We start from the raw sequence: 24,811 nt of genomic DNA, 5'->3' as shown, positions 1-24,811 counted from the left end.
ATTATCTATTTTTTTAAAAACAAACAACAAAGGCAAAATAATACAAATAAAACAGGAATTATTTAAACAATTTGCATGTTCTGGTTTTAACACTACAATAACTCTATAAGTGCTTTTATGATTATGTCATGCTTAAAAATGTGGTGCAACAACAAAAACGTTTTTAGGAGGCAGCAGGCTTTTTTTGGCATTTGAAACCATCTAAAAGGCAGTAAACTTCATGAACAAATTAATGATGTCTGTACCATGGTAGTGTCATGCCTGGGCCCCCAAAAATATGCTTTGGTAACACTCATTTAAGTCCATATAAACAGCCGCTTCAGAATCTTTGAAGATTTTTGAACAAAATGAATATATATCTAAATGTTAAAATAAGATCCCTTTACGCGCATTAGTGTGGCTACATGTAAAGTATTTTAGATGTTAAAAATCCGTCGAGAATAAGATTTGTATTTTATTGCTGAAAGGCTTTTAGTTTAAGTTTACGCCGATGGCGATGTTACACACGTCAAACATGTAAAAAAAGATAGATACATTTGCGGACTTAAAAAGACTTTGACACTGTCAAAAATTCAAAATGGAGTTTCTTCACTGACTTCACTAAAATAAAAGCCGTATAATATTGAAAGATATATGTATAGAAGAGTAAAAAGGCCAGGCAAGGGAATGAAAATCAAAAGACAAAACAATGTATTAAGCATTACAATAGTTTGCGAAATTTGTTTAATATATACACATACATTTAGTCAAAATATTTATCAGGATGTACAAAGCTAGAACCGAAGATCGGGCATTATATATCTCCATCTCACACCATTTAAACTTCTTGTAGCACTCTCGTTCAAATTCAAAATAAAATGGTGGCAAAATTTTCCGCGTTCTTTCGACGACGTCACTTGTGCTATTCCAACGATGACGTCATATATGTACATGCACTTACAAATGTTTAGTTTACGGAACTTACCGGTTATAATCTGAGGACAGTATTTTTCCCTCAATTTAAGAATACTATTTACCCGGTGATAAATTGTTACAAATGTTTACGGCCCTTTTCAGATTTTAGCAAAAACAATAGTTTCAGAAAAAAAAACATGGGCACAAATCATCACGGTCTTTCCTCCGGATGAAGATGAGGTACACGCAGGCGTGAGGTAAGGCGGTGCATATCCACTCGGATGTATAAGCTGCCATGCCCGTTAAAATCAGGTACACTTATTTAGACCCTGCACATCACTCATCAAAATAGGTTAGCAAAAAACTAATATGCCTTATTCATCGCACTTCAAAATTTAAACATCCCCGTCGGTGTAGCAGCAATTACTTAAACGAGGTCAGTCTTAAAGTATGGTGTCAATCTTCTTCTTGAAATAAACTTAACTTACGAGCTAGGAATTCCTTGTCAACAGAAATGAAACCTAGAAATTCACCATCAAAATGTGCATCATTGCCCCAAAATAAAAAAGTTACCTTAAATCAATGTCAAATTCACTTGACCCTCTTTGTTGTTGTTTGTGTTCTTTTCCAGATACCTTTAAAAGCTTTAATTAGTGTTAGACTTATTTTCTTTTATATTTTAATAACTAAAATAGAGTAAAGAAATCGTGTTGATTTGGCAGATGAAGTTGTTTTTGTCAATGGTCGGTGCAATATCTTTTAATAAATATGATTTCAACAAATATATACTGTAAATGGTATTGGTGAGTATTGGTGATTTTATGGCTTATATCTAAAGATTTATTTTTACAATGGGTTTAAAGGTCCCTGATTTTTATAATCATAATTACCCCGCCCATTTTCACAATAGTCTTACAAAATACACGACACAAGCCGAATTTTTAAAGTCTGGTATATCATAAGAAGAAACATTTAAGCTCCCGACATGAATAGCAAACATACATAATATAACAAAACTTAACTGGTTTAACCCCAGTAAATTTACATTTTACTGACCGTTCCAAGGCGGTACCTAACAATCCTTGATAAACACACTAGTTTTTTACACATATACATGTAGTATATATGTACTGTGTTGTTTGTGGAGTTTTGTGCCGTTGTTCAATATTTCTGTTTTTTGTTTTTGTGTTCTATGTCTTTGGTGTTTACCCTGTGTCATTAAACGGGGTTTATGTTTAAACATTTCGCTACTGAGCTTGTTTCTGTAGTTTTTCATATTAATATTAACCACGGACTGGTCACATGGAAAGAAAATCATATAACGTATTAAAACTGCATTCTCGAAGGGCGTTTCTAATTATATTCATGCAAACAATTACGAGAAGTACGAGGAATAAGAGCACTGTATACTTTGAACATCCACCTATTTTCCCGGTTGTACTAGTGACACCTTGCATTTCCAGATGCTCTCGTTTCGCTTTTTTGACATACCACTGTAAAATCGTGAGTTCTTTCAGGAGTTTGAATTAAAATGATATTAGTATACAATTTAAACAGCAAAGATTGTAAGTTGTATTGTATAAATGGGAAACACAGCATGGTATAATCGATCAGTTGGTATAAAAATGGTCATGAGTTAGATTTTATTTTACTTTAGTTTGCTAAAAGAGTATTTACACACTGAGGATGTACAATGGGTGCTGTACAGATGCGGATCAGTCTTCTAAATTATTTTATAGATTATATATTTTTAAAAAATAACAATACAGCGACACACTTATGCGTTCTAAAAAAATATTATACTTATATTTGATAGTTATGAAAGTAAAACCAATTTTGTAGATGGACATTTAGTTTGTTTATTTCATAATAACTATTTCACGTTTAATATTTATTCGAATATATAGATATATATTTCGAAATTGCGGAAATTAGGAATTATTTCTCTATACTTTGGACAGAAAATGTAGTATTTAAGTAATTTAACTATAAGGTTTACACTGCTATTATTTCTTAAACGTTTATTCCATATAGACTATTTGTTAAAATTTAGTTCAATTTCATTACTTTTCGAGCGGAGAAAGCGCTTCAAGTAATTCCACAGCTCATTTATTATAATACACTCCCTGAACATGTGGTTATTGTTTCCTTATCACTGGAACTCAAGTTTCACAAACTAGTATTTGAATAAATATTTAATGTTGGGTATCAATCTATTGATTAAATTTCGTCATAAATGCTTCGTCGGAAGGCAATAATTTGCTTCAAATGAAAATAAAGATAACTTTACTGTTTATTCAACATATTAAATGAAACATTGCGCAGTCTACGCCGCTTACATAGTCCCACATTCGGTATTTTACCAATGTTTGGATGAGAGTTTAGTTTCATAAAACACTTTGACAAACCTTTCCACAAAATCGCCACCCGATGGAGCACCGACGAAACATTATTTTTGAAACAGGTTTGTCGCAGTGTTTGAGGACACCTAGAATCTTATTAAACTCCGATAATAAAACGAAGTCGGGGCTTTTCGAGCGGCATAGACTGCCTTATGTGTCATTTAAAATGGTGAAGAAAAAGACAAATTATCATTGTTTTTAGTCATCATTCGAAGCTAAATGTTGCCTTCCGACGTAGCATTTATGATGGATACATCACGTGGTATACACACTCTGTGAAATGTGTCAATGTATTGCAATATAGTACATAGTGTATATGTTTCCATCCAATTTAGTGTTTCTTTTAAAGGGTTTCCCCTTATTTGTTAAATATTTATTTGAAAAGCTACAGAAACAAGCTCAGTGGCCAAGAGTTTCACATAAACCCCATTTAATGGAACACTTTATGTTTTATTAAAAAAGTTTGATTTTGAATATGTTGCATCAGAAACTGTTTGATCTTTTTGAGGGACTTAATTTTCTCCAACATCATGTTTTGTTCAGCCAGAACTGTTATAGCTGATATTTTAGTTCACTTTCATGTATTGCGGTATATTATTACAAGTTTACAAGTTTTTATTGGCAAATCGGCATCTTACTCTGGCCATTTACACATAGTATACATATCGATATGGCCAAAACACAAACGTACATAAACAAATATTACAAGTATGAAATAAAATGCATATGAAAATGTTTATATTGACAATTAAAATAAATAATATAATTAATTAACGAGTTATACAAACTATATCATTATTAACTTTTGTCATTACTATCATTATCATTATCGTCATAAACATTATAAGCCATATTATTGACATTACTGTTATTATTATTAAAGTAAAATTAAGAAGCAGCCAAATTTTGGAGTTTTCCTCTCGAACACAAAGTTTCATAGCATCGGAAATAAATCTAGCTAACAACCTTAACATTTTGACAGGACAACAAATTCTTAAATTTAATTTAGCTAGGCCAGTGTGATTTTCTTCCATGCAATCTTCGTATATTACTATATAAGCGGAACAACATAATAGAAAGTGAAATCTGACTCAACAGTATTCTGTGCACATTGTTTACATCTAACGTTCTGCCATACTACCATTGGTGTTGTTTTATTATCATTTATTTTTTCTACAGTTCCTTACAAATATGATATTTTGTAAACATTTCAATGCTGAATACATTTTTCAAAAACTCACATATTTTCGTATTTTTATAAAACTTCTTTTTGACTGTTATTGTTGTGGCTACTCATGTTATTTTTTTTAAAGTAATCATATAATATATCAAGTACTTTCCATTTGTGTTTGTGTGTCTCATATTTGTTATTATTAAATGCTATTTGTTCTTCTATTTTTTCTTAGCTTTAGGTACATCAAGTATGCATCAAACGACAATATTCTATTGTTACATTTTGCTGAGTGTATATAGAATTTCATAAATATAATTAGGAAGTTACAAACATGTGTGTGTGCGCGCGTGCGTGCGTGCGTGTGTGTGTGTATAGCTACTATTCTCAGTAAAGCCTCGCGTTTACCTATGTTTATATTTATTGTCGTTGCGGCAACAAATTTACACAATTTGTTCTATAATTGTTGTACTTTATTACATTCCCAATATAAATGTTCAGTTGACAGAATGTGCATAGACTGCACTCGACAAGTTTAAATTTACAGAGTAAATTGTTTGTGGGTATTATTCTCATAAGAAATTTATAATGAAAACTACGCAAGATCGTATCTTTTGTTGATTTCTATATATTACCGTATATTTTGTTCAAATCTAGTTGTTCATTTTCAATTTCCATGTGTTCGATCCATTTCATTTCTGAGGTTGGATGGATAGTTGTTTAGGTCAGTATTGAGTAAAGAACTTTGTGTTTTTTGTACTGATTTTTCAACTTTTTCTTTTAGTGTTATGTTTTCTTTAAATGTGATGCCGTCTTTGATTAATTGCATCTTCATATGTTGTGGCACTCAACGAATAAGAGTTTGATATTTAATGAAATCATTACCATTTAAATCGAAAAGGTACCTCATTAGATTTTAGTCATAAAATTTGTTTGTAATACAGTCAAATATATGTTCAAGATATTTAAGGTCTTTTTCAAACCATCCGTTATAGAATGAGGTTAGGTTTCTGCTACAAATACTTTTATTGTTCCATAAAACATGTTTCGATTATAAATTATTATTGATATCATACATTTTTTAATAATTCTCCAAGCTTTAAGGATGTCGTTTAAAAATTAACGATTCTTGGAAATTATATTTATAAGTGTTTGATCTATTTCAAAATCAAAGATTAATTCATTTCCGTAAGGCATCAGCTTCTTATGAAAGAATATTTTTCATTGACTTTTGTTTCTGTCGTCTAAATATCTTTTCACCCAAACAGCTTTTAATGACTTAAATAATTTTTCAATATTTGTTAATTTTTGTCCACCATTTGCAAGTTTTTGGTATAATATTTCTCTTTTGATCATTTCTGGTTTCTGGTCCAAAGAAAATGGAATATGTCTCTTTTTATACTATCAACTATGTTTTGACTTGGATTTGTTAAGATTGTAAATGGATATACAAGTTTTGGTAATGCATATCTTTTCACCACAGTTACTTTACCCATGAGAGTAAGTTTTCTGTGTACCCATTGCTTCAGTGTTTTATGGAATTCTTCGATATTTTTTATTAATATTTTCGTCTATTGCTTTTTGTCTATTATGTTAAAATGTTAAACATAAAGCTGTGTAACATTCTGAAGTCCAAATAAAAGATTTATTTGTGCACAACATTAATGTTGTGTTTTATAATGTACCCACTCTCATAATTATTGACTTGTTCGTGTTGAGGTTTAGACCGGAACATTTTGAAAATGAGTCTAATGTGTTAATTAAAGATTCAAATGTTGTTTTTTTCTGAACCGTTATTAAAGTAGGTCATTGTTGTATCTTCCTGTGTCAATTTCTAAATTATGTGAAGATATTCCGAATTGTGTGAACTTTTGATTAAGTTTAATATTATATATACAATATAGTTTGTTTTTTGTATTTAAATTCGCATCTAAAGATTTTATAGTATTCCATTTTGGGTTGATTAGACAATATATCATTTGATTGTTGTACGTTCTGATCTATCAGTCGTTGCACCAAATTAGGTATATAATTAATATCAGCATTAAATTCATTGAAAATACTACCATGGTCGAGATTATCCCGTTTGACTGGTGAACACCATATGTTTACATTTGTATTATTATTAATATTTCTATTAAAATCATTGTACAACTTGCACTGTTAAAAAAACGTAAGTGAATCTTGATTATTCATGATCTTAGCCCAGTAGCCCAAGGCAGACAGACAGTGGGAATCTAACATGCTCACCCAAAACAGTTGCATTTGAAGTCTGGGGGCGTACAGCAATTTACCAAAAAAAATAGTGTAACTTGTCAACATCATTTGAGTTGTATTAATATAAAAAAATTGGTACAACAAGTGCATCAAACAAAGAACGTTTTGTTTTAACATCTATATTGACACGACTAAATATGGATAATCAAATGGTTATATGCTTTCAAAGCTTGTTTATGTAAAGTATTTATTACCCGTGATAAATTACCAGTGTAAGGAACTTTATTTTTAGGTAAACAAATTCACTGACAATTTAAATAACATCACCATAAATCGACCAACTGAATGTACGATTGCTTTTTCTTTTTTCAAAAACACGTAGTTAACTTAAGTATTATTTACATTTATCTTTAATTCCCATTGGCATTAATATTGATCTATAGTGTCTAGTCGAAATTGTAAACTTTCTGCACTGGTAGTGAATAACGCAATATCGTCAGCAAATAGTAGCATAAATATTGATAGCAAGCGTAAATCGTTAGATAGCTTGAATCATTTTAAGCATGTTGCAACTAAAACCAGATTTCAATAGTCTCATCCAAAGCGCTTCATGTATGACAGTATCCGACGTATTGCTAAGTTGTAGATATTTCAAATATTCACCATTGGGGATCTCGCATAGGAATTGCATGTTATCAAATGAATAAAATTTCTTATTTCTAAAGTCGAAGCTATGTTCGAGATAAAGTTTCCCCTTTTGTACCATTGTATATTATATACTGTTTTATTATTACTTTTATTTCGGATTAGTTCCAGAATATGACATTTCTTGCGTGTGTGGGGGGGGCTTATTTCTTTTAAAACATGGTAATATACAATATAATTATTTCCACACTTCTTGTATTGTATAGCATAAAAGCAAAAAATAGACTTATTTCGTTATTTCGTTGATCAGTTGATCAAGATGATTTGGCAACACAGAGAAAGGAAAAAAAGTTTGTGAAAGGCGAATGTTTTGATTATGCTTAATTTTCAAAGCTAGGTTCATTTCCTATGTTGATATTGTTTAGACATTTGTTTAATTCCTTCATTTTTGGGACACTATTTATTAGTGCGTCACGCATGAGATGCTAAACTAATTATATAGCTACATATGTTAAATGTGATAGCAGTAATGTCAATGACAATATGTAAAACACTGCAAACCCCACCTGGCATGGACTAAATCTCACGTCAATTATATGTTTATATCCAAACCCTTAAGGGCTCACTGATTCCAATTTGAACTTTGTTAGATTTTGTTAGCTGTATTAAGATACCTTACAGCCTGGTTGAATACCAAATTTGTTCTATATTACAAATATAATTTATATTAAATGTATTTACCTCTTTTCACATGCTGTATGTGCTGAGTGTATAATAAAACTGTTAACAAAACTGTATGCTGGCAAATATATCGCGTATCTTCTTATCTTAAGCATCTTGATCGGATTTGAATATAATACGTTTATTGAACTAAATTACTATAAGGAAAGGAATTTACATAAGTTTTTAGTAACTTATTTTCCAATACCCTTTTCTTTGTTCTGTTGTTAAAATATTTTGTATATGTAGATTTGAAATAAATGCTGTTTGAACACTGAACCAACATGATTTGATTTTGCTCTTTGTACTTATTTCACATTATGGTAGCAAAATTACAGCTATGTGTCAAAGAGATTCATGACATTTAGCATTTGTCATACATTTCACTCTTTCAGTTGTCAAACCAAATGCTAAGTGTCAAATCGATTCATGACATTTAGCATTTGTCATACATTTCACTCTATTATTTGTCAAACCAAATGATGAATGTCAAATTATTTGAAGATGCTAAGCATTTATCATACATTTTACCCTTTTATGACAAATCGACTCACAAAATTAAGCACACCAGGTGACGATGTACAAATAATTTAGGGTGACGAGCTTTTTGGTTACCTCGCCCAGCCAATTTCAAAGACTTAAAGTATATATATAAGTCTTTTAGTTAGGTTGGGCGAGCGAGCCAGAATCTCGTCACCCCAAAATATTTGTACATCGTCACCTGGTGTGCTTAATTTTGAGATTCAACTAAATCGTTCTAAAATCAATGTAAAAAGAAGTTTCATAAGGGGGGTACTCAGCGTGAAAAAACTACATCGCTTAAACGCAAATGCGCTTTGGTAGGTATATAGTTAAAAAGCGAATGCACTATGGTGAAAATCCAAAGTCAAAAATTTTGAAAATTTTGAAAAGTTGTCAAATAAATCATGATTTTAAGTGTACAGCTATGTCATTTGTAAATTAAAACTGAGATAATGGTTAATATGTTTTGAGACTAAGCATTTACAACTCACTGCAAGTAAATCATCCAATGTTATTAATGAAACCAAAATTTACCAGAGTAAACATTAATTTGCTATTGTATGCAAGAATGTTTCGTCTTTTACACTGTTTCATTTCATTTTTTTCAGATGAGATGCCATACACAGGGGATCCGACAGAAGACAGCAGACAGAATTTGTCGATCTATTTGAAATGTCATTGTTTATTTGAAAAAAGTTCTATCCACACTTGTTGTTTTAAATTGCTGTTTGTATTATATGTGTTTTGTACCATTGCTTTTTGTTTTATCAGTAATTCTCCAACACTTGTATTTCGTGTTTTACATGAACATTGAAATTTAAACATACAGTAAATAATTTCAAAAAATAAAAATCAAATGGAGAAATACTGATTTATCTGTTTGCTTTTATGTTTGTGCTGTCTTGCTTACCCCAGTAACGCGGGTCTTGTTTGCTATTGTGAGTACTGTTGTTTGTTTTTTTGGCCATCCAAAGTATTGTTCACGAAAGATAAACCATTTTTTTTTCATAAAATTGGTTACATTTTGGTCTGTCGATTTTTTTAACTGAAACCATAGTCAAACGGGTTTTCACCATATTTTTATGAGAAACAGCCAGACTTGGTCATGGTTGAAACCGAGGAACATTTGTGATTGAACAAAATTTTAGCAGTGATGCTGCTTGTAATTCATAAATTTATTAAGCTTTGGTCTTGTCATATTGATTACGATATTGGTTGGAGCATAACTTGGTAAATGGTAAATATTTTGATAGTGTGCACAAGAGCAAAATGTGCACTGCATTTTGAAATGTTTCATTTTTGCGAAATGCTGTTGACAAAATGATTTGTTTGCTCGTGCCAGCATGGGTAAACGAGATTCATTTCTCACTATCCTTTATGCGGCGGTTTAAGATGCAAGCCTGTTGTTTTGTCAATGTCTATAACGTTTAGCTTGAATGAAAATTGAAATCAATATTGCAAGATCAAGCACTTTTTAAAACATAATGTTAGTCAAAAGTGTTAGAATGTAGATGCGTAGTGAAATGTACTAGGTTCATTGCATTCTTAGTTTGGTTTCGAAGTGCAAAACGTCATTCATCACAAACATTCCTCTTGAACGACCGAACATTGATATGTGGCAATGTTTTCGTTCAGCAAAATGATTTGGCAATTTAAGTAATTTAAAGGCTGGCATGAGTATGGAGGTGTCGTTAGACCAGCTTAGTATTGGTGTAAGGTGATGTACAGTACCAATACTAGGAACCGCTCATGGTCATCATGTCGCGCTACAGGCAATGAAAAATAGGGAGTGGCAACCTCTATGCTCACGAGAACCCCTTTTCTGTACGCTAGTGCATGCATAGAGAGTGGACGAAGCGAATGGGGCGCTAGTCCTAAGTGTGCCCTGTCGAGTAGTTGCATTTAGCGCTGCCTCAGTTTTTTTCAAAATTCAAAATTCAATCGCTTCTTTGCTCATAAGGTGCGATACATGAAAGGAAATGCTTTCTGAGATTATAGTTAGCATTTCCTGCCTGCAAGTAAAGCGAGCAAATATGCCTCTATGTGCTTAAGAGGTATGTTTGAAAGTGAACTCTGTAGCCTTCTCTTAGCTCAAAAGAGAAATAAGTCTACGAGTTTTCGAGCCTAGCTTGTGGTTTTGGGTACTTGATGTTGATCGCATATTTCCAATCGTTCACTGATCGATCTATGCAGCTGTAGCACTCGATTCTTGCTTCAGTATAGCCATTCATGTATCTGAGATCACTAGTTCGGCGTTGTACCTACAACGAGTCAGCAATACCCCGTTTGTTACACCCGAGTAGTCCAGCACTCTACATTATTGGTGTAACAAATTGTAGAAGGTCGCCTGGAAGGCCTCTAATGGGTGCTGATTTTGCGTAGTGTATGACACTAGGAAAATAGGTTTCTGGCTCAGAGTTACCATTTTCCGATCTCGCTGATGCCGTGGGTAACCTGATCAATGCCAGTCACAAGTCTGGATGAAAAACAGGGAGTGACCACATTGCATAACAAAAATACTTTTCACATTGAATGTTTGATATTATAACAAATGTAAACTTTTGCTTGTGTTTGATTTCATGAAAACAATTGTGTATAATTATGTATATTGATATGTTTGCAATGTTATGTATGCTATGCATGTTTGTACTTTGTTATCTGCTTACATTTTGAATAAATCTTAAACTGAAATAAGAAGCATTAGTTGTATATGAGATATTTTCAGTATTAGTATGCAACGATTGAGTGAAACAAAATTTAAGCATCATGAAGACTTTCGTCTTTTTAAATGCTTCAAACTGGAATGTTCACTTCACTTTCACGAGAAAGCAATTTTTAAATTTCCTCCCATATTTTCCAAATCTTTGTCAGGCATGCTCCACTACCAGCAGCGAATGCCACATTTGTAGATCAGCTGTTGTTGGAAAATTTCTTATGAATGAAGTGTAAACGATTATTTGTATTTTTGCTTAATTAATTTACTTTTGTATATAATTTTTACAAAACCGTTTTACTATCTTACCTAAAAGCTCACAATTTGCAATAGCAATTAAGTGATTTTTACGTAAACACAAACAAACACACATTATGAATTATTCATAATGTTTATTATTTATTTTTCAGGTCTGTGACGTCAGCACGGACCTCTGAGAAGACATATGTCTCTAGTATATAAAGCAACTAGCTCATTTATTCATCATTCACTGTATTGTAGAAGATAGAGTATACATACATTGTAGTCATTCTAAAATGCCGTCCAGGCTTTTATTTTAATGATGGTTAGCCTGGACGTCATTCATAATAAAATTCGTAAACATGTTCAAAATGCCGATCAGAATTTGGTCGCAAATTTATTGAAATTATTCCAATTTAGTCTATTAAAACAAAAAAAAGAATATTTTACCTGTTAAAACAAATCCTTTTTACATCAATTGCACTGTATATTATAAAATAATCACGTTCCGAATTGTTAAAACAACATACATTTTCAAACACCATCAAAATTCACCAAACACACACTATCCAAATGCATTTTCTTTTCTCTGCTTAAGGTTACACATGACTATTAGTTACTTTAGTACAGCTTAGTACGAGCTGTAGTGTCATTGGCAGTAGTTTTGTTAAGGCAACATATTGTAAACCTGTAAATTATTCAAAATAAATTAAGAATGAAGTGTTTACAAACATTTATTACTTTTGTTAGCATATTGGAAAAAGGACATTTAGTTTTTGCAAAATGAATCAAATAGCAATATCATTAAGTTTGTGGAATGTTATCATGCAAAGTATGGGAAGAATTTTCATTTGCATGCATGGCATTTTTTCAGTTCGTATCATTATTTTCTATTCTTGTAATTTACCCCTCATTTGCGCTCACTTGGATGTCTTTGAACTTTTGTATGCTTAATATTCCTTTGTTTGGTTTCTTTAAAGCATCCAGATTCTGACACACAACTAAACATCTTTTTTAAGTACTACTTGTCACAAACTTGTGGTAAGAGCAACCTCAGGTACCAACTGGTGATTGTACGAGCTCTCTCCTCCCTACCTTTTTCCTACCAGTAGGCGAGTAAGTTTTCTGGTGTTCCCGAGTGAACGACCATTTGTATGTATGTTGACAAAAACCTGCCATGACGGTTTGAAATTCTGCAATTATTTGGAGGTTTTTGATTGCCATCTTTTGACATAAAAACATTTCTACATTTCTTTCCCCTTTCCCACACGCACCTAGCCTCCCGTCTAAAAACGACCATACATTTTAACTACTATATGTGTGCTTTTACTTTGTATGACAGAAATTAGAATACTGGGTAAAATTACCGGTTTGCCTTTATAAGCTTTGTTAAATTTTATAGCGTCTCTTTGAACCGCTGGCGCGTTCATGTCACAAACTGGGCATATGACCTTCTATAAGATGACAATTTAAGTGTAAAGTCGGCGAAGATTGCACAAGTGTCCCATAACAACCCGAGGTATATTCTATAAGAGCATGAAGGCCAATTCTCACGCAGAGTCCCGGCTTTGTCATGTTTTAACCCCTTTAACACATAAGTGTTACTTCTGTTTACCAATATAATTCTTTTAAAAACACACACAACAATTCTAACTCTAGTTGTTTTCCTATAAGCTTGACGATAAAACGCACTCTAGTCGGAAAAAAGCAAACAACAATGTTCTGTAATTATGTTTTTCTATCAATTCCTTTAAAAATAGTAATTTCCTGAAGATTCCCTTTAGTTGAGTTTTGTATAGGTTTTCTGATGTGAGGAATAAGGTATTTGTTAATATAAATATCATCATGAAACATATGTTCTAGCGAAACTATATATATACACATAATAAATTGATAAGTCAGCAAAATCTCTGATAATTGTAAACTTGGATTGTCGTGTTGAAGTCAAATTTTGATTAATAGGTTACACAATAAAACATTTTGATTCACTTAGTGAAAGAATGCCGTTGATATACATGTTTTTTTATTTAATATTTATTCTTATTTTAAATACATGTGAATAATAGTATGCATTGTCCACATTGCCCATAGAATAGTTTGTAAATACATCTTGAATCCTGTATGTGACGATAAATGTTTTTCAAATTCATTAAGTACAAAAGTGTGGTAACTGATAATGATAGTGTTAGGGGAAGGTAATCCATACTAAAAATACTACTTCAGATTGAAACCTTAAAGTTTAGTTGTGTGTAACCTTTTTTCTTTTTGGCAGTAAGAAAGCTCCTGTCAACTGAAATCAGGTATTTAAATTACTTTTTTGAAGAAATAGCTTGTGAATTTGCAAAATGGATATGGTTATTGATAATAATTAATGTATTTATTGGCAGTCTTAAGCAACAGAATACAAATGAAGACCATTTCATTTCATAGACAGTTTTTACATGTTTACGAATTTTGTTATGAATGACGTTCCAGGCTAACCATCATTAAAAAAAAAAGCCTGGACGGCATTTTAGAATGACTAACATACATTGAAGCTTAAAATTACATGATTATTGTTTATTGACACTGGTATTTGCATAATAACTTCCCTTTATATTAAGACTGATACTTAGACATGCCAGAGTTACTCCCCTTTGATGTAAATTGACCATTTGTAATTTAAAAGGAGTCATTTGAGGAAACACCAACTTTAACATGTTTCTGGCATATTATTATTGTAAGTTATCATCGATACTAAGTTCATTATGTTACTTATTGTATTCATTAATGTACTGTACCAGTTATTCTTTAGTATCGTTTCCAATGTTAATTATCGGGACAACATATTATTTGGTAAATATCTGAGTATGTCTCATTCATGTATTTCAGACGGTGTTCATTGTTGATCTAAATAAAGATACACAAAAAGACCACGTTCTTATATGAACACAGTAACACAATGCCAGTCGCACAAATGGAAGCGACGTCAACGCAATTCATGCCATGGATGGTTACAATCATGAACATATCAGAAGTCCTCAGGAACTTGCCAGAACGTAATGAAGAAATGCTGAAGAGCGAACTTTTAATCCAAATTAGGAATATAACAGAGATGTTAATTAATCACACACCTGCGAAGCCGACCTCATCAGCGAAGCCGACCTCATCAGCTGAGCCGACCTCATCAGCGAAGCAGACCTCATCAGCGAAGCCAACCTCAGCGAAGAAGCTGACCGCGAAGAAGCCGACCTTAGCGAAGCCGACCTCAGGGAAGAAGCTTACCGCGAAGAAGCTGACCGCGAAAAAGCTGAACACTACTATACCTCCAAAGTTTGATCTGGTGGCTGCAGCAGTACAGAGTGTGGCACCGACGAGACCGATATCACCCATAAACCATGTCACTTCCAAGAACGAACAGAACGAACATATTCCATTGGATATGTTAGAACATATTGACTGGGTGAGCCTGATGGCTGATCTGTCTGATCTGTGATCTCTTAACACTTTGTTACTTGATTTATTGACAAATCACATGTAAATATGTTCTCTCAGCTTTTGTTGAGAAATAAAATTTAAAAAAAACACAATTTTGTTTTTAGAAACTCTAACAAAATGTCAAACACAAAAACATAAAATCACTTAATTGCTATTACAATTGTGAGCTTTTATGACTCATTAGGTGTGGATAAGATAGTAAAACGGCTTGTAAAATTTTAAGCATCATTCAAACACTACCCGTTCTGATCGTTCTGATTCACACAGCTATGCTGTAGACAGCCGCAATACGCTAGTTAGCTCAAATTTCTAACATTGGTTAGCAAAGTTGACGAATGCAAGTTCGAGACATAATGTACATGCTTTTTGAGCATTTGAAACCAATATAAAACATACAGCGGTGACTGTACTATTCACACTTCACTAACTATGGCAAAACGATATACTGACATCGTTGGGTTTGCTGGACTACAGTACAATGATTATTTCAAAAGGTTCTGTTGGGAATGCCAATTGTGTTGTGCTGGAGTCTTTACGTTAGAACCTTGTGAACGACATGAGCTTTTGAACATTTTCCCTCCAGCTGGCTACTGCCGAAACTGTTTTAGGTATGTGTGGTACTGGCTGATGGAACGCCACCAAAAGTGCGAATGGGAAACTATTGTTTGTCATGCTTCTTCCACCGATTTGAAAATCTTGCAATCTTGGCCGGCTAACCTGACGTGGATGAAGAAAGTTTTCGATACACATGACAATTATCTTGTTTCACAAAATAAAAACTAATAACTTGAAATAAATTACTAGTACGTTGTTTTTGTATCTGACACCAAGAAGCTCATTGTGATGTTGTTTTGACCTTATGTAGGTGTACGAGCTATGGTTAGCGATTTTCAATTTTCATTTTCAATTTTCATTTTCAATTTTCAATTTTAATTTTTCAATGTCAAACAATACCCTCGTGGGACTAAACACACTCAGCGCCGATATGGGGTTGTAAGATATTGCATGAGTACAGCAACAAGTTGGAAACAAAAGAGAAAGGAAACACAATTTTTATTGACAAAAAATTACTGGCTGGATAGGTTTGTAACGAATAAGGATTTTTTTTAATTATTGAGGGAATGTAGTAAAACGTTTTCAATCACTAATAACGTTGTACAGGAACGAATTCGTTGTCAGGCACTGGGCAATAATACACATTAACGCACAGTGAGACATGTAGTCGGACAATACTACGTAGTCAGACTCGTATACTTAGTCAGTTAAACACGAATAAGAAGTCATGTAGTCGGACACTAATACGAAGTCATACACTAATGAGTAGCCATGTAGTTGGACATACTACTATATAATTCGTTTGGTAGTTGGAATTAATAGCGACTCAGGTAGTTGAACATTATTACGTTGTCATTTAGTTGAGCAAGAATTCGTAGTCATGTTGTCTGACGCTTATGCTTAATCATTTGGTCAGACACTTATACAAAGTCAGGTAGTTGGACAATTATACTCGCCTTCTGAGTTGTCGCGAAATCGCTTCTTCGCGGGTTCGAATCCTGGCATTGGCATATATGATGCCGGATTGTGGTTACCAAGCCGAACAAATGCGAAATACCACACACTTACATAAATTCGTGCCAACGAGTGTGACTTAGCATTAGTTAATATAACTTTCTTTACAACGGTTGTAAAATAAGTAAAATTTAAATTAGTACTCACATCCTTGGTGATCTCGTTGAGAAGTTGGTGGTCCACGAGGAACCCGTGCAGCAGTCGGATCATCTTCCGCTCAGACACGTACTCCCGGAAGTTGTACAGCACGTACGACCACTGATACAAGATAAGATAAGCTAAGGTGAAGCACGTCCTATCGAGATATGAATGGGTATCAAGTTAACTTACGACTCTTGTGGTGCATGTGACATACGACTGTTGTGGTGCATGACTGGGTGGCACTTGGATGGAATTTTGATTATATTGGAAAGCAAATGAGGACAAACCGTAAAATCTCATTATTTCTGCTTTGCTAGTTACGACACTATTGCGTACAAGAGCGTCAAGTTCACCAAGGTGTCCCGGGTTCGAATCCCGGGTGGACACAGGTAAGGTTGAGTATTGTCAACAAGTGGGTTCCCTTCGAAAAGTTCGGTTTCCCCGATAGCACAATACCAATCTCTTGTGTAACTTTTTTTTTTCCAACAGGCGGGATTAAATAGATTAATGTTTTTTATAATCTGTTTTTACAATCGTGAATAAATAATTTACAATTATAACTTAACGAATATAAACATACGAGATACATGGCAACGACGGCTCCCAGTGCCCACCCGGCCACCACATCCAGATGTTGTGGTGCAGCCCTATTTCCGCCAGACCGCATAGTAGCGACAGCATCGTGAACACCAGCGACAGGAAGGGCCGCAGCACACGCACCGACCGCGTCCGCAACGCTCCGTGAATGTAGATCTGATAAGGGACCGGAAGTAGTGATTAGAGCATTGAAACTAATAGCAACATTGCGCATATGACTTTTCTATTTTGTACGGATTACAAAAGACAATTTTCAGTCTTTTTTTTCTGCGGAAAACAGATGACTTAAAAATAGAAATTAAATTTGTATGTACCTACCGTGGTGAAAATTGCTGAATAAGCGGTCATAGTTGCTCGCATTGAAGGGAAAGACGCGCTGGAAAAATCAAAAAGAAAATCAAGAAAAAGATAATTGATATCAATGTGTATGATTTATTTATTGTTTAGAAAACTTTATATGTCAGACGGGGGTTCTTTGTTGCAAGCAAGAAAACCAAGAAGATGATGATTTTTCCCTAAATCGATTGTATGTGATTTTTGAAACTGAGGTTTTTATACTTTTAAGTTTTAATCAATAAAATAATTGAAACATATTATTAGCAATAGTTTAAATCGAAGAAGAAAACTGACATGATCAATCATTGCCTTAAGTGACAAGGTCATATAAGCGACATATTGAATATTGCTTGAGAACATGGAGTTTATTATCAACCGGACCAATCCGCCGGTTTGTATGAAATTCAATAAAGGACAAAAGTTCCCTGAAGTCGAAAGTATGGCTGAAATAGAGGTACACCTCTTTAAATTGAGCCGCACTTTTATTTAATTAAGAGCTACGGGTCCTATTATAGAGAAGCGTTTTAACTAATTTAGAGGTTTACCTCTTTGTAGAGGTGCTGGTCGAACTATAGTGGTGTGCTTTTACCTAATTTAGAGGTATACCTCTATATAGAGTTGCAGGTCGAAATATAGTGGTGCGCTTTTATTCAATTTAGAGTTAAACCTCTTTATAGAGGTGCTGTTCGAAATATAGTGGTGCGTTTTTATTCAATTTAGAGGTATACCTCAATATAGAGGTGCAGGTATAAAAACATGTGTATTGAGGTTAATTTTTAATAGTAGTGTTTTAACATGTATTTTGTATTACTAAGTTTAAATTGATTGCCAATGAAGTCTATAATTGCATAAATGATTAAGATTCCCAAGAGTAAAGTCACCAAGTTTAACTGCTGAATTGATATAACTACGCAATCTACTTGCAGCGTAGTTTAACTGTAACGATTTCTGTCAGTGAGTAATATTAATACAATAAAAGACAATACCATACCGTGCGTGTCTTAGCGCCAGCTCGTCCTTATTGGTACGCAGCTCATCCCCACCCACATTGCCGTTGATGGCACAGAGTGTGGAGTTTATTCGACACACCTCCAGAAAGTTGGGGCGGAGTTCACCTGTCATAAGTTTAACCACGTCAACAAACACCATTGACGTCACGAGTCCGAACACAAACACGCCTGAAATGACAAAATACAATACCGGAGATGAGTTTTTCAACACGTCTACAAACATCATTGACGTCACGAGTCCGAACACAAACACGCCTGAAATGGCAAAACACAATACCGGATATGAGTTTTTCAACACGTCTAAAAACACCATTGACGACACCAGTCCGAACACAAACACGCCTGAAATGACAAAATATATTTACGTAGATTTAGGTTTGAACGGTTATCGATATTACAAAACACACCTTACTTTGTGCCTCTGGACATGGTTTCTGTTTAAGTGTTTTACTACTGGGCCTGTAGTTTTCTTTGTATTTATGATCAGTGATGTTACGTGGAATGGCCTTTTCGAGCGTTTATCGTTGTTACAAAACTTGATTAGTGATGTTACATGGAGTGGCCTTTTCGAACGTTTATCGTTGTTACAGAACTTGATTAGTGATGTTACATGGAGTGGCCTTTTCGAACGTTTATCGTTATTACAGAACTTGATTAGTGATGTTACATGGAGTGGCCTTTTCGAACGTTTATCGTTATTACAGAACTTGATTAGTGATGTTACATGGAGTGGCCTTTTCGAACGTTTATCGTTATTACATAATTTGATTAGTGATGTTACATGGAGTGGCCTTTTCGAACGTTTATCGTTGTTACAGAACTTGATTAGTGATGTTACATGGAGTGGCCTTTTCGAGCGTTTATCGTTATTATAACTTAATTAGTGATGTTACATGGAGTGGCCTTTTCGAACGTTTATCGTTGTTACAGAACTTGATTAGTGATGTTACATGGAGTGGCATTTTCGAGCGTTTATCGTTATTACAGAACTTAATTAGTGATGTTACATGGAGTGGCCTTTTCGAACGTTTATCGTTGTTACAGAACTTGATTAGTGATGTTACATGGAGTGGCCATTTCGAGCGTTTATCGTTATTACAGAACTTGATTAGTGATGTTACATGGAGTGGCCATTTCGAACGTTTATCGTTGTTACAGAACTTGATTAGTGATGTTACATGGAGTGGCCTTTTCGAGCGTTTATCGTTATTATAACTTAATTAGTGATGTTACATGGAGTGGCCTTTTCGAACGTTTATCGTTGTTACAGAACTTGATTAGTGATGTTACATGGAGAAGCATTTTCGAGCGTTTATCGTTATTACATAACTTGATTAGTGATGTTACATGGAGTGGCCTTTTCGAACGTTTATCGTTATTACATAACTTGATTATTGAAGTTACATGGAGTGGCCTTTTCGAGCGTTTATCGTTATTACAGAACTTGATTAGTGATGTTACATGGAGAGGCCCTTTCGAACGTTTATCGTTATTACATAACTTGATTAGTGATGTTACATGGAGTGGCCTTTTCGAACGTTTATCGTTATTACATATTTTGATTAGTGATGTTACATGGAGTGGCCTTTTCGAACGTTTATCGTTATTACATAACTTGATTAGTGATGTTACATGGAGTGGCCTTTTCGAACGTTAATCGTTATTACATAATTTGATTAGTGATGTTACATGGAGTGGCCTTTTCGAACGTTTATCGTTATTACATAACTTGATTATTGAAGTTACATGGAGTGGCCCTTTCGAACGTTTATCGTTATTACAGAACTTAATTAGTGATGTTACATGGAGTGGCCTTTTCGAACTTTTATCGTTATTACATAACTTGATTAGTGATGTTACATGGAGTGGCCTTTTCGAACGTTTATCGTTATTACATAACTTGATTAGTGATGTTACATGGAGTGGCCTTTTCGAACGTTTATCGTTATTACATAACTTGATTAGTGATGTTACATGGAGTGGCCTTTTCGAACGTTTATCGTTATTACATAATTTGTTTATTGAAGTTACATGGAGTGGCCATTTCGAACGTTTATCGTTATTACAGAACTTGATTAGTGATGTTACATGGAGTGGCCTTTTCGAACGTTTATCGTTGTTACATAACTTGATTAGTGATGTTACATGGAGTGGCCTTTTCGAACGTTTATCGTTGTTACAGAACTTGATTAGTGATGTTACATGGAGTGGCCTTTTCGAACGTTTATCGTTGTTACAGAACTTGATTAGTGATGTTACATGGAGTGGCCTTTTCGAGCGTTTATCGTTATTATAACTTAATTAGTGATGTTACATGGAGTGGCCTTTTCGAACGTTTATCGTTGTTACAGAACTTGATTAGTGATGTTACATGGAGTGGCATTTTCGAGCGTTTATCGTTATTACAGAACTTAATTAGTGATGTTACATGGAGTGGCCTTTTCGAACGTTTATCGTTGTTACAGAACTTGATTAGTGATGTTACATGGAGTGGCCATTTCGAGCGTTTATCGTTATTACAGAACTTGATTAGTGATGTTACATGGAGTGGCCATTTCGAACGTTTATCGTTGTTACAGAACTTGATTAGTGATGTTACATGAAGTGGCCTTTTCGAGCGTTTATCGTTATTATAACTTAATTAGTGATGTTACATGGAGTGGCCTTTTCGAACGTTTATCGTTGTTACAGAACTTGATAAGTGATGTTACATGGAGTGGCATTTTCGAGCGTTTATCGTTATTACATAACTTGATTAGTGATGTTACATGGAGTGGCATTTTCGAGCGTTTATCGTTGTTACAGAACTTGATTAGTGATGTTACATGGAGTGGCCATTTCGAACGTTTATCGTTGTTACAGAACTTGATTTGTGAGGTAACATGGAGTGGCCATTTCGAACGTTTATCGTTATCACAGAACTTGATTAGTGAGGCTACACGGTGCGGCCTTTTCGAACTTTTATCGTTATTACATAACTTGATTAGTGATGTTACATGGAGTGGCCCTTTCGAACTTTTATCGTTATTACATAACTTGATTAGTGATGTTACATGGAGTGGCCCTTTCGAACGTTTATCGTTATTACATAACTTGATTAGTGATGTTACATGGAGTGGCCCTTTCGAACGTTTATCGTTGTTACATAACTTGATTAGTGATGTTACATGGAGTGGCCCTTTCGAACGTTTATCGTTATTACAGAACTCGATTAGTGAGGCTACATTGAAAGTTTATTGTAATTATCTTAATTAGTGATGTTACATGGACTGGCCTTTTCAAGCAATCTAGTTGCTCCAGTCTGGTATAATTCTACAACATAACCGTGTGCTTCCGCTGCTTTTTATGCTTCACCATTTTGACGCACTCAGAAAGGAATTCTAGCAAACTAAAATATGTATTTATCTTTTCATATTTTCAGACTGAGCTTTAGAGATTTATTTCATGACCTGTTTTCAGAATATAATTGTGCTCATGCACATAGGAGCGGATTTCAATAGTTTTGACGTCATGACGCTAATGACGTCATTCTTTTGTCATCAAGTCATTGAAATTACGTTGACAACATCATTCAAACGTAGCAACTCATTGCAGCAAGACGCATACCAATTTGATAGAAATAAAAATGCCGCTTTCTTGGCAAGACGTTGTATGTGCATGCTTCCCAATGCGCATGCGCAGGTATAAGGAAACTTCCGGTTGGCGCCCGCAAAAGAATGGCAAAATTATCAAAGACGTAGTGCACTTCACCATTTCGTCGTTGCAGTTCGACTATTACCTAAAATACAAGCCTGCAGGGAAGAGCTTGTCCCTGACGGACGTGTTGTTCCTCGGATGCCACGCAGTCGACGAGAAAGAAGAGTGTCCCGGATCGTGGTGCGAACACGCCAGATATGTGTTTAACTCTGATGACAGAAAGGTCAAATTTGAGGGCTGGGTACCGAAGCCAAACGGCCCGGAGATTTACCAAAAGCATTTGGACAAGATCAAGAAGGAGAAAGAAAAGAAACATAGCCCAGAAGCAGGAGATAAAACAAGCCTAAAAGATATCAAATCGCTGAGCAGTGCAAATCCGCTCAGAAATGTCAAATGCGTGGGGTTGGATAACAAAGAGGGTCCGCCGCGTGGCCTTCATCCTGCCATTAAAGAGGTCATGGGTACAAACTATCCAAAATGTACATGCGGACTGTCCGAGAGAGCGATACACGCAGGGAAGGCTCTTTCGGCCTACAACCCTGAGTCCCAAGTGGTCAATGATTACAGCCGTTACTTGACCAGGAAAAACAACTTGGAGGAAGTTTACACACCCAACCCAAGCTACGGGGCGGTTATGATGGGGATGACATCAGGTGACGACGATGACGTAATAATCCACACAGAGAGGGCCACCTTCCAGGAAAGAGCACCATTGCGCACATGGAACATCGACAGCAAGGCGACGAAGCGATCCAAATTTGAGAAGCTCGCTTTCCCTTGAACTGGTGACGGTTTCCGTTCTTATGTGTTTAGGACATCCATTGATAAACATTGTTCGCTCGAAGATTATTGAACGTCTCGTCTTACATAAGTCGGTTTTGTTTTGGGAAATTGGACATTTATTGTTGTATCTGCTTTGTTGTATATGACTTGTGTAAAAAAATGTTAATAACTGCAAATCAACAGTTGATTCAGGCATGATCTTTTATGCGTTCCAAAATATGCCCGAGAATGTACATTTATTAGCACTTTGTTCTGATCATTACTTGTATCTTACTTTGAGTTGGACTGGTCAAGTGATATATTTCCAACGAAAGATGTCTGCCTTTCACCCAAGAGATTGTAGAGGAGTCAAATTATTAATGGCCTCCATGATGGACATTGTGTTAATGTGTTCAGTTAAGGCTAACGGTCCTTTACGATAGCCAACGTGTGCGATTTGGTTCCATGAAAAATTGAGGCCAGGCTTTGAAGCCGTTTCATTCAAGATCGTAGATTTCAGTCGTAAATTGAAATTAACTTTCATCCTTTTCTATGAAATATGGAGTTTTATCAGTGAAATAACAACAGTGATAATATCAATTTGAAATTTTCACTGCAATATAAGGAGTGGAAATGTAACTTTCAGACCTACTGTTGAAATCCATTGTAGTTACTTCCCCTTGATCATAACAGAACACTTCTACTAATAAAAAAATATTAACAAAAAAAAAAATTAAAAAAAAAGTTAAAATAAAGATATATTTGGATATTCACAACTTACCGTTTATTACCAAAAAATGGTTATCCCGTTTTCAAACGTTTATTTGACCTTGTATCTGAATGTTCGAACATTTGTTTTCATACCGAACAAATTACATACGAAAACAACTGTTCGAACATAAATAGAACAGGGACGGATTCTGCCCTAAGAATATTATATCATCGTTCAAATGTATGGAGTTGTAATACGTAATACGAACTTCCCGAAAAAATAATATTTAAATTTGTCAACAACTTGGCGTGGTCCTCATCATTACCTGGAAAACCACCTGCCTTGAAGCGAAACAGACTGGACTCTGACAGTTATATGGCTGAATATGTATCATGAAACTCACTATAAAACTAAGAAAATCTTTTATATCCAATGATTATCCGCATTTTTTGCTAACACATTCGACCTCTCAAATTTTCATTCAATAAATGGCGGACTAGTGAGTTGGTTATGTATTCATGCCCGCTTATTATAAAAGTGTCTGCGTTATTTTTTAAAACATAGATGCTCTAATAAAACTTCATTGATAACTGTTCATAAAATATTTGCACTAAAGTTGCTGAATAATAAACTTTAAAAAAGAATATCAGAGAACTTCTTCTCAACAAACCGGATATAGAAAATTGACAGTCACGTGACCAGTTATAAATAATATTATTTTGCGAGAGGGGAGTCCCACGGGTAGCGGCGTAAAAAACACTCTTTCCAAAAAAGGGAGTAATTAAGAACAAAAATACTACAAAACTCGGAAAATGAGCATAAACGGAAGAGAAAATTTGTTCTTTTAATTTCACTCGTGATCATAGTAAATCTATATTTTCACGAGCAAAAATAGTTGGAGCAGTCTAAATAGAGGCAGTTTCTCAAGCGAATGCAGTCGGCGCAGACAAAATCAAGGCAGTTCTTCAGGAAAATGTAGAGAGCAGC

The 24,811-nt window shown here is 34.5% G+C and overlaps 1 protein-coding gene and 1 pseudogene across 2 annotated transcripts; one reads left to right on the top strand and one right to left on the bottom strand.

Moving 5' to 3' along the window:
• LOC128215455 (phospholipid phosphatase-related protein type 5-like) overlaps window positions 1-19,788 on the bottom strand; it is a 34,523-nt pseudogene extending 14,735 nt beyond the window's left edge.
• LOC128214854 (uncharacterized) lies at window positions 13,800-15,050 on the top strand. Of its 2 annotated transcripts, none has more exons than XM_052921538.1 (2): window positions 13,800-13,824; window positions 14,396-15,050. In XM_052921538.1, exon 2 carries the CDS (start codon window positions 14,466-14,468, stop codon window positions 14,997-14,999), a length of 534 nt encoding a protein of 177 aa, XP_052777498.1. In that variant the 5' UTR covers window positions 13,800-13,824; window positions 14,396-14,465; the 3' UTR covers window positions 15,000-15,050. The 2 variants fall into 2 exon arrangements, with proteins under 2 accessions (XP_052777498.1, XP_052777497.1); XM_052921537.1 differs by lacking the exon at window positions 13,800-13,824 and adding an exon at window positions 14,135-14,243.
• Window positions 19,789-24,811: the final 5,023 nt, after the last annotated feature.

This window comes from Mya arenaria, chromosome 13 (genome assembly GCF_026914265.1).
Source record: "Mya arenaria isolate MELC-2E11 chromosome 13, ASM2691426v1".
Lineage (NCBI taxonomy): Eukaryota > Metazoa > Mollusca > Bivalvia > Myida > Myidae > Mya > Mya arenaria.
This window is presented reverse-complemented; position numbering and strand designations above follow the sequence as displayed.